This window comes from Grammomys surdaster, unplaced genomic scaffold (genome assembly GCF_004785775.1).
Source record: "Grammomys surdaster isolate TR1022 unplaced genomic scaffold, NIH_TR_1.0 183, whole genome shotgun sequence".
In the NCBI taxonomy this organism is placed as follows: domain Eukaryota; kingdom Metazoa; phylum Chordata; class Mammalia; order Rodentia; family Muridae; genus Grammomys; species Grammomys surdaster.
Genome location: NW_021604628.1, coordinates 998,010 through 1,008,695, shown reverse-complemented (window position 1 = coordinate 1,008,695; position 10,686 = coordinate 998,010). Strand labels below are relative to the sequence as shown.

At 50.9% G+C, this 10,686-nt stretch overlaps 1 protein-coding gene across 3 annotated transcripts in view; it reads left to right on the top strand.

Moving 5' to 3' along the window:
• Mdga1 (MAM domain containing glycosylphosphatidylinositol anchor 1) overlaps positions 1–10,686 on the top strand; it is a 57,270-nt gene that overhangs the window by 45,583 nt on the left and 1,001 nt on the right. The window contains exons 10-16 of one of the 3 annotated variants that reach the window (XM_028767945.1): positions 1,087–1,238; positions 1,994–2,171; positions 2,437–2,460; positions 3,404–3,556; positions 3,927–4,022; positions 8,672–8,802; positions 9,005–9,113. In XM_028767945.1, coding sequence (XP_028623778.1) covers positions 1,087–1,238; positions 1,994–2,171; positions 2,437–2,460; positions 3,404–3,556; positions 3,927–4,022; positions 8,672–8,802; positions 9,005–9,113 — 843 coding nt within the window. Of the gene's footprint in view, positions 1–1,086; positions 1,239–1,993; positions 2,172–2,436; positions 2,461–3,403; positions 3,557–3,926; positions 4,062–8,671; positions 8,803–9,004; positions 9,114–10,686 lie in introns of all 3 variants that reach the window. The other 2 variants (XM_028767944.1, XM_028767946.1) reach the window with 2 other exon arrangements.

The following is a 10,686-nucleotide window of genomic DNA, read 5'->3' as shown; positions in this document are numbered from 1 at the left end:
CCACCCCTGTTCAGTCCCTTTCTTTGGCCCCTTACAGCCACGCCCTTTTCAAATGCACCACAGTAGGTCCCCCCCCCCTTCAGCTTCATTCGATTCCAGCTCTGTGCTTCTGTCCCTTCAGCCCCGCCCACAATCAAAATCTGGGCCCAGTCCCATCTCAGCCATAACTCAAGTCTTTCCTCCATGGTCCCTGGCCTCAGAGGGTCCGAATGGGAAAAACCATTGGGTACCAAGCTTGTAGCTTGGAGAGAAGATGTTCCTGAGCGGCTGGGTGAGGCTAGACTAGCTAGAACATAATCTCCTCCCATCCTTCCACTTCCAACCTTCCCCCAGTTGCCATCCTAGAGGCGCTGGCTGTCGGGTGCTCAGAGACCCCCCTCCACCTTTCTTTTTGCAGCAGCCTTCTCCTCAGGAGCCAATATGGCTGCAGAAGGCCAGGAAGAGGGGCAGAAAGGCATGGTGGGGCCGAGGACAATAGACAGGCCATCTGGGTTCCCAGTGGCTTCTCATTTCTCCACTCCTTGTGGAGAGCCACCTGTCTGCCAGATCTGGTAGCAGTGCGCCTGCGGGGACCTGATTCCCTATTGCCGGGCAACCCCAGCTTTCTGAGCACCCCTGAAGGTACTAGGTGCATCCTTCAGTTCTTGCACCTCTCCACCCACTCAAATTTGCCAGCCAGTGGGCCCCTGTGACGTTTCCCACCTCCCCTCTTTCCCCCTGATCCCCCATTTTTCCTGTCTCCCAACCTTTTGACCCCTACCCATCATTTCTTTCTTTCCTCTCTATACGCCCGGCCCTCGTCTTTACCAATCTTTCTCTGTTTTCTTCCTTGGCCTTTCCTCTATCCTCACCAACACCCCCTCTTGGAACTTACAATCTGCCCTGTCCATCTTTGCTCCACCCCCACCGCCACCCCCACTCACCTACTTTATCCCCTCTCCTTCCAACACCAACTCTCCTCACGACACCCCTTTCTCTTTGTTGCCCCCCACCTCTGTTCCTCTTTCCCGTGGCTCCTCTCTCTGTGTCTCTCCCCACCCCACCCCCACCCTCCATGGCCCCATGCCCCCCTCCCTGCCCTCTCAGCCAAAGCCTACAGCCCGGAGTTTTACTTCGACACCCCCAACCCCACCCGCAGCCACAAGCTGTCCAAGAATTACTCCTACGTGCTACAGTGGACGCAGAGGGAGCCAGACGCTGTGGACCCCGTGCTCAACTACAGACTCAGCATCCGACAGGTGGGCCAGGACGTGACGCATGCGCAATGGGGCATGGGATGGTGGCGGGTCCTGGAAATAGGGACAGGGGAGGAGTTCTCAGACACGGGCCCTTCTGTCTAGACAGAAGAGGAAGAGTGTAGATGTAGTGGCCAATGCTGTGAGCCTCTGAGCACCTGTATCCTCCTTACTGGACATAGCTGGGAACCAGACATATCACAGCTGGGTTCCGGGCAAGGCCAGTTTGACTTACAGAATGAACATCCTCAGCCCAGGGCTGAGAACTGGGGGCTCTGTGAGCCACTCTCATGCCTGCCTGGTCCAATCGATGAGATCCTGTTCTGCCCAAGGCAGTAGGGGCGGGGGCGGGAGGGGAGAGACTGTGGCCCTCGGGAACAGGGCCTAGCGGGCAGAGCCAGCTTCTAATGAGTATGCTAACAGCTCTTTTGACCCTCGTTTGCTTATCAATGAACCAGGACAATGTTACTATTTCATGATGATTGTTGTTTTGAATATTAAATTATAGTGCCCAGGACACACTAATTGTCCTGTGCCTGTTGTTGCAATATGCTATTATGTATCATTGTTAGCACAGAGACAGTCCTGGGACAGGGCCTAGAACAGCAAAGTGTTCCATCTCAAAGATGGGGAAACCAAAGACCTACTGTCCCAGACCTTTGCTCCTTCCACTCTCCTGAAGCATTCCAGGGCCTGGGCTCCCCCTCCAGTGGAGGCTGTGGCCTTTTGGGCATCTGGGAACACCCCTGTATCCACAGTTGAACCAGCACAATGCCATGGTCAAAGCCATCCCTGTTCGGCGTGTGGAGAAGGGACAACTGCTGGAGTACATCCTGACTGATCTCCGAGTGCCCCACAGCTATGAGATCCGCCTCACTCCCTACACCACCTTTGGGGCTGGTGACATGGCTTCCCGAATCATCCACTACACAGAGCGTAGGTGATGGCTGTGGCGGTGGCGGCTCTGGGGGTGGCAGGGGGGAGTGGGCCCATCCCATATACCCTTCCTACACAGACTTGAACTTGGAGCACCCCACTGTTCACACTTACCCTGTCATTGCAGGCCAGGCCTACTGGTCCCCAATCCTGGCTCCGAAGACCCTTCCCCCCGCCCACCCCCACCCCCCATCCTCCAGCCTGAACAAGCTTTGTACAGCCATACACCCCAGTTCTGACTTGATTTCCTTGCTTGCTTTTTCAGCTATCAACTCACCCAGCCTGTCAGGTGAGACCCCAGTCTTTAACTTCCCTTACTCTTTAGGGTCACAGAGTCTCCCGATGGGATTAGGAACCTTGAGAGAGATACCCAGAGAGAAAAATTACTTCTTCTTGTGTTTCCATGGAGAAGGCCGGCAATAGAGGATGGCCTGGAGACACTTGCAACCATAGTTTATTCTGCGGCTTAAAGACTGTCCGGCAAAGTAACAGAAAAGTCAGACTGTCCTAAGTTAGTCCTGTTTCTGCAATGGAATTCCCTAAACAAAACGCTGCTGAGAGAAGAAAGGAAGCAGGGTTGGAATCTGTGATGCCGGACGCCTGCAAGGGACCTCTGTATAGAACGCAAGGGGTACCTGAATCTGAAGAGGCACGCCATTATTCCAGACAGAAATTTAACATGCCTCTTTAACGATGAATCCAGACAACAAACCACACTAGAATAATCACCAGTACCTGTTACCCTGTCGTCCGCACATACCCCGAGTTCCCCTGTCGCCTTTTAGCTAGCTGTTGTAGACATCTGCAAATGTCACTTTTATTCGTTAGCATTTCAGAACCACGGTAGTTATTAGACCTCACGCTAGACGTTGCAATTTAATTACATAATAAAGGAGCCCCTGTTATTATATAACAGATTACAAGACTGTTTTGACAACTGTATTTCAATTTAATTGATTTCCTTTGAAGTCCCTGTGCATTTTATTGTATGTGTCTAGAATCATTACTCTGGAAGGAAGTCTTAAACAGGCACGGGAAGTCCTGTTCTGGAATAAATTTATCCTGGACACCACTGCTTGGTCTTCCTGGCCCTGAAGCCCAGGACCTGTTGTTTAGAGTATTTAAAGGTGGCTGGCTTAGGGATGTTAAGGGGGAGGGAGGGCAAGGATAGGCAAGAAGGGCTGAAGCTAAGCCTCACTTATGTCACACCACTCCTCGTGCCCTCCACGCAGACAACACCTGTCACTTTGAGGATGAGAAAATCTGCGGCTACACCCAGGATCTGACAGACAACTTTGACTGGACGCGGCAGAATGCTCTTACCCAGAACCCCAAGCGCTCTCCCAATACTGGGCCCCCTACTGACATCAGTGGTACCCCTGAAGGTGAGGGCGTGGCCTGTTGTTAGGAATAGAGGGGAGGACTCCGGGAAGAGTCTAGGTCTGTAGACCCTTAGTCTGAGAGAGGTGGGAGGGAGACACAGACGATCCCTAGGGACCCTCTGAGGGAGACACGCCTTGTCCTCAGGGAGCCCCAGTCTTAGGGAGACAGAACTCTGACCTGATTGAAGATCACAAAGGGAGAAATTATAGAGATTCCGAACTCTGAGTTGATGCCTGCAAGGCTCTGTGAGTTGCCTCAGGGAGGTTGGGCTTCGCCAGGAATGCTAGGTCTGAAGGGAGGAAATCAGCTGGACAGAGGCTGGGTGACTGAGAAGGAAAGGCTCCTAGTATACACCCCCCCCCTCTGTTGCAGGCTATTACATGTTCATTGAGACATCCAGACCCCGGGAGCTGGGGGACCGTGCAAGGCTGGTGAGTCCCTTGTACAACGCCAGCGCCAAGTTCTACTGCGTCTCTTTCTTCTACCACATGTATGGGAAACACATCGGTGAGTCAGAAACCGCCAGATCTGACTGTATGCGCTAGCTGGGGGGGGGGGGGGAATGAGGAACAGTGGGAAGAAGACAGCTTGCCAGGTACTGGGGTCCACATAATTCAAGATGGAGAAACACAGCAACCCATCCCGGGGTCTGATTTCCCCGAATCCTAAACACATCATTGGAGGGGTGTGTCTCCCTGAGCCATGAGAGGAAGTTCCCTAAGTGGGAGAGCGAAGCGAGGACCGAGGTCTGGGAAGACAGTACAAGTAGAGCTGCTGTGGCTTCTGCCACGTGCCAAATATCAGTCACTTCGATGGAGGAGACGGACAAGTCCCTGCCCTACCGCAAACCTGACAGCTAACAGAAGCCGATAGGAGTTAGTAGTGACCACCATGGTAGCCGTTGGTCAGCATCAGGACAGCAGATGAACACGGAGCCCATGTGGGGGTCAGTCCGGGGAGCCTGCTGAGAGCACAAACATTGTTCAATGTGCGGTTTATGCTGGGTATGGTGCTGAATGCCTTTGATCCTAGCGCCTAGAAGGTAGAGGCAGAGATCAGTTTGAGGCCAGCCTGGTCTACGTAGCCAGTTCCAAGGCAGCCAGGACTGTATCATGAGACCTCGTCTTAAAAAAAATTTTGTTTTGTTTTGTTTGGTTTGGTTTGGTTTTAGTTTTTTAACCTACAGGAGAGAGCAAATGTGTTTTACAGGGACTGAAAGTTGTAAAAGAAAGAGCAGTAAATGCCTCCCAGCTCGTCCTGGTCCCTCTACCACTGCAGAAGGCAGGGCGCAGCGCCTCTCCCTTCACCGTTTTATACTCTGTTTTTATGCTCACCTTCTCCCTCTGGACCATCCATCATCTTGGCAATCCTTCCTTATCAGTCCCCTGAAGTTTCTCCATTGTCCTTGCGTGCCCCCCTTCCCACAGCAACTTTAAGATGCCCACAGTTCCCAGGCTCGCCCTGGAGAAGTTTCCACAGCGAGGGAGGAGGGGCAAGCTGGACCGATGAACCAGGATGGGGGTGGGATAGGACCTTTGGCCCCCAACTGTTTAGGCAGATCACAGAGTCTGGACTCTGTGAGAAGTTCCCCCTGTGGTGGGGAGTGAGGAAGATGAGTGACCCCAATGTCTGATCTTGTTTCTATTTAGTTTCAGAGCAGTCAGTTAGTTTCAGAGCAGTCAATCAATTCTGGCTTTCCCCAGTCTTAGCATTTAGTCACCCCAACAACCCCAGGCAACTATGGAGATGGTGGGTCACTGTCAGATTGGAGTAGCCCTGGGCATCCAGGTGTCAGGAGAGACACAGAGGATGTTGTAAGAGCCTGGGAAATTGGGGAGACAGAAAGCCTGAGGGGATTATCTCTGTGAGGTACAGTCCTTGCTCTGAGCTTCACAGGAGTGGGGAGAATACTAGACAGTAAAGCTTTTGGGGGACAGCTTTGAGGCCACCTAAGGGGACTCTCATTGTCAGACCTATGGGACAGGAATGGGCTATTCCAGAGATGAAAGGCATCCTGCCCCCTGACAGAATCCTCCAGCTGTGGAGAGACTCCATCCCAGGTCTCGCTAATCCTCAGCTCAGGACCCTTCCTGTCACCATCCTCAGGTCTCCCATGCCAGGCACAGCTCTTAATTGTTGCCTCCTGAAGCTGGCACCCCAGTCCCTTGCTTGAATAAGGGCACATTCCTGCTTCTGAGGGCTTCTCCTCAGAGTGATCCCTGGCCTGGAACATTATTTGCTCCTTCACTCCGGTTTCCTGGGGGAATCCCTCACTACCCCACTGAACGTAGCTGTCCTCTATTGCTTTTTCATTTTTTAAAAAAAATATTTATTTAGGGCATCGGATCCGATTACAGATGGTCGTGAGCCATCATGTGGTTGCTGGGAACTGAACTCAGGACCTCTGGAAGAGCAGTCAGTGCTCTTAACCACTGAGCCATTTCTCCAGCCCCTTGTGTGTTTGTTTGTTTGTTTTTTCATTTTTATGTACATTTGTGGGAGGGGACTGCGCGTATGTTCGAGTCTGTGTATATGCACCTGCCTGTGGAGTTCAGACATTGTTCCTCCGTCAAACTCCACCTTATTACGTTTTGTTTTGTTTTGTTTTGTTTGTTTTGTTTTGTGGAAGGGTCTTTCTATATAACCCTGCTTGGCCTAGAGCTCACTGTATAGACCAAGCTGGCCTCAATCTCAGAGATCTGCCTGCCTTTGCCTTCCGTGTGCTAAAATTACAGGCATGCACTACCATACCTGGCCAACGTTAATTTTTTGAGAGAGGGTCTTTCCCTGAATCTAGAGCTCACTGATTTCAGTAAAGAGAAGGCCTAGCAGTTAAAACAACACTTGCCGTTCTTGAAGAGGACCTGGGTTCAATTCCTAGCACCCACATGACATCCCAAAATGGTCCTATGTAACGCCGTTTGGGGGCATCTGATGCCCTCATCTGATCTCTGTCGACAAAACTCTTACATACACACTTATATACATGCAGACTCAACACACATAAACTAAAAATGAATAAATCTTTTTTAAAAATTGTTTTTGAGACAGGGTTTCAGCCCAAGCTAAAACTCAAATTTGTTTTGCAGTTGGGGGCTTGTAAGGCCCCTGAAAAGCACTGAGTCTGGGCCCCGCTGAAGCCAGGGTGACCATTTCCTGTTCGGCTGGGACAAGGAGCTCCCCTCTTAGTACCCATCCTTGACTGTTGAGGTGGTGCTGGCTTTGAGCCTTAGCCTGTCCCCCAGCCTGGCTCTGCTACATAACCCCCCCCTCCCACAGTGCCTGGCAGCTTTGGGCACCAGCTGTCCCTAAACTTTGTGTGTCTCTTCAGCTCTCCTTGGTCCCAGCCAACTCCTTTCATCCAAGGCAAGGTAACATTTGGTGACTCGCCCCACAACAGGGGGGATGGCTGTCTGTCTATCTGGCATCACAGATGGTGCAGCTTTGTCTGTAGGCAATGCCATGGAAATGCCAGCCACCGGGCGCCTCTGAAGATGGATTTCCCTTTCCCGCAGAGCCAGGTCTCTTGTGCCACAAGATGGGCTGAAAGAGACAGCCAGGGGAGACTGACAGCAACTAGATACCTTTCACTAAAGCTGCAATCCGCTCCTCTTCCTGTGCCCCTCAGAGCTCCTGGGGTTCCAGATCCCCCAAGGCTGTACAGATGAGTTCAGTGCCCCTAGGCTAGTGCCCTCAAATCTTACCCTAATTCTATTCTCCATAGCCAAGTAGCCCCCAAATTTATGTCTTTAAATAAACCGTTCTGAAAGCCGAGAGGCAGTTCACATCTGTCACCTGATGGGGCTGAGGAAATGGGGACCAAGACAGGCAAATCCTAGGGGTCTGCTGGCAAGCCAGCTGTAGATCCGTGAGCTACATACACACATACACACACACAGACACACACAGACACACACACTCAGACACACACACATACATACACACACATACACACACACTCAGACACACACACATACATACACACACATATACACACATACATACACACACACATACACACACACATACACCATAGATACACACACATACACACACACAGACACACACATACACACACACTCAGACACACACACATACATACACACACATACACACACACAGACACATACAGACAGACACACACAGAGACACAGAAACACACACAGAGACACATATACAGATACACACACATACCATAGAGTGTAAATGTTCCCCTTTTTCATACACACATACACACACACAATAATAATGAATATAATTTAAAACCAAACGTTCATGGGCCTTCAGGATGGCTCAGTAATAATTCTTCATAACAAGTTCAGTGCCCAGAATCCACACGGTAGAAGAAGAGGCTGACTCTCACCCACGTGTTGTCCTTTGATAGGGCACACACTGTGGCATGTGCCCACCTTACTCCTCAAATAAATGAATAAACAAATGAATGCATAAATAAACAAATAAACAAACAAATAAATAAAGCAAACAAGCTGTACGAGATGGCTCAGAGATTAAGAGCACTCGCTGTTCTCGGAGACCACTGCATTTGGTTCCTAGCACCATGTCAAGCAGTTAATTGTGACCTGTTACCTCAGTCCTAGTGGCTCCTGTGCTCTCTTTTGGCCTCCACAGATGTGTGTGTGCACACATGCACATAGATAAAGACAAATATCTCTCTCATATATACATACATATATATATATGTATATATATATGTTGGATATCTATATTGGATATATCTATTGTTTAAAACTATATATATATTGTTTAAAACTATACAAATAAAAGTGGCCAGTCTCTCTCTGCAGCCCAGTTACAATGTATTTCTGCTCTAAGAATCCCATCAGAACTGAGGGGGGCAGGGGCAGCATTTCTGGGGTATTGATTTTTCTCTTCTGGATGAGGATGATGGTGTGAGTTTGCACCAAGCCTGAGTCACTGCTTTCATGGGAAAGAAAGGAAAAAAGGAAGGAACTCTGCAAGCTGGTCTGGGGACGGGACCAGGTCCCATATAGCAGGCTAGTGCTGTGGAGGGAGGGAGGGGCGGGCTTGGGGAAGACAGGAAGGCAAGGGTGTCCTCAACAACCTCGCCTCCCTTGCTCTCCCTCCTCCTGCCACAGGCTCCCTCAACCTTCTGGTGAGGTCCAGGAACAAAGGCGCTCTAGACACGCATGCCTGGTCCCTCAGCGGCAATAAGGGTAACGTGTGGCAACAGGCCCATGTGCCCATCAACCCCAGCGGGCCCTTCCAGGTGAGTAGACGGCTGAAGGATGTTCCAAAGGCAGGTGGCTGCCCTGGCCAGAGGTCTTAGGGAGGTCCCCTGCAGGCTCCCGGGGGGGTGGTTAAGGCAGGGGATGGGGGCTTCCAGGTAGCCCGAGGTGAAGGGGTGGGGAGGCTCTGGTGCCAGGCCCAACGTCCCCAACCCCTCCCCCTGCTCTCTGACCCCACCCCAGATTATTTTTGAGGGGGTTCGAGGCTCAGGCTACCTGGGGGATATTGCCATAGATGATGTCACACTGAAGAAGGGAGAGTGCCCCCGGAGGCAGTTGGATCCCAACAAAGGTATGAGTCTGGAAGTGGGTTGGGAAAAGGGGGGGAGGGGAGGAGGGGAGGGGGGAAGGGGGCTGGGATGGAGGGTTTAGGATGCCTGGATGACAAGAACTGTGTGTCTGACTGTGAAGTGAGTGTCCACCCCGAGTCAGGCTGTGAGAAAAATGGAGGACCCAAAGAGGCCACTGGCCCTTTCTCACCTAAGCTTACTGAAGTGTCTTTAGTATATACCTGTGGCCCAGGTATTTCCTGTGTGAACTGAGTGAACTGTGTGGACTGTGTAAACTGTGTGAACTCTGTGGACTGTGTGAACTGTGAACTGTGTGAACTCTGTGGATGTGTGAACTCTGTGGACTGTGTGAACTGTGTGGACTGTGTGGACTCTGTGGACTGTGTGAACTGTGTGAACTGTGTGAACTGTGTGAACTCTGTGAACTGTGTGGACTGTGTGAACTCTGTGAACTGTGTGAACTCTGTGAACTGTGTGAACTCTGTGAACTGTGTGGACTGTGTGAACTGTGTGGACTGTGTGAACTGTGTGAACTGTGTGAACTGTGTGGACTGTGTTGACTGTGTGGACTGTGTGAACTGTGTGGACTGTGTTGACTGTGTGGACTGTGTGAACTGTGTGAACTGTGTGAACTCTATTAACTGTGTGGACTGTGTGAACTCTGTGAACTGTGTGAACTCTGTGGACTGTGTGAACTGTGTGAACTCTGTGGACTGTGTGAACTGTGTGGACTGTGTGAACTGTGTGAACTCTATTAACTGTGTGGACTGTGTGAACTGTGTGAACTGTGTGAATTGTGTGAACTCTGTGAACTGTGTGGACTGTGTGGACTGTGTGGACTGTGTGGACTGTGTGAACTGTGTGAACTCTGTGGACTGTGTGAACTCTGTGGACTGTGTGAACTCTGTGGACTGTGTGAACTGTGTGAACTCTGTGGACTGTGTGAACTGTGTGGGCTGTGTGAACTGTGTGAACTCTATTAACTGTGTGGACTGTGTGAACTGTGTGAATTGTGTGAACTCTGTGAACTCTGTGAACTGTGTGGACTGTGTGGACTGTGTGAACTGTGTGAACTCTGTGGACTGTGTGAACTCTGTGGACTGTGTGGACTGTGTGGACTGTGTGAACTGTGTGGACTGTGTGAACTGTGTGAACTGTGTGGACTGTGTGAACTGTGTGGACTGTGTGGACTGTGTGAACTCTGTGGACTGTGTGAACTCTGTGGACTGTGTGAACTCTGTGGACTGTGTGGACTGTGTGGACTGTGTGGACTGTGTGAACTGTGTGGACTGTGTGAACTGTGTGAACTCTGTGGACTGTGTGAACTGTGTGGACTGTGTGGACTGTGTGAACTGAGTGGACTGTGTGAACTGTGTGGACTGTGCAAACTGTGTGGACTGTGTGAACTGTGTGAACTGTGTGGACTGAGTGGACTGTGTGGACTGAGTGGACTGTGTGGACTCTGTGAACTGAGTGAACTGTGTGGATTGAGTGGACTGTGTGAACTGTGTGAACTGAGTGAACTGTGTGGACTGAGTGGACTGTGTGAACTGTGTGGACTGAGTGGACTGTGTG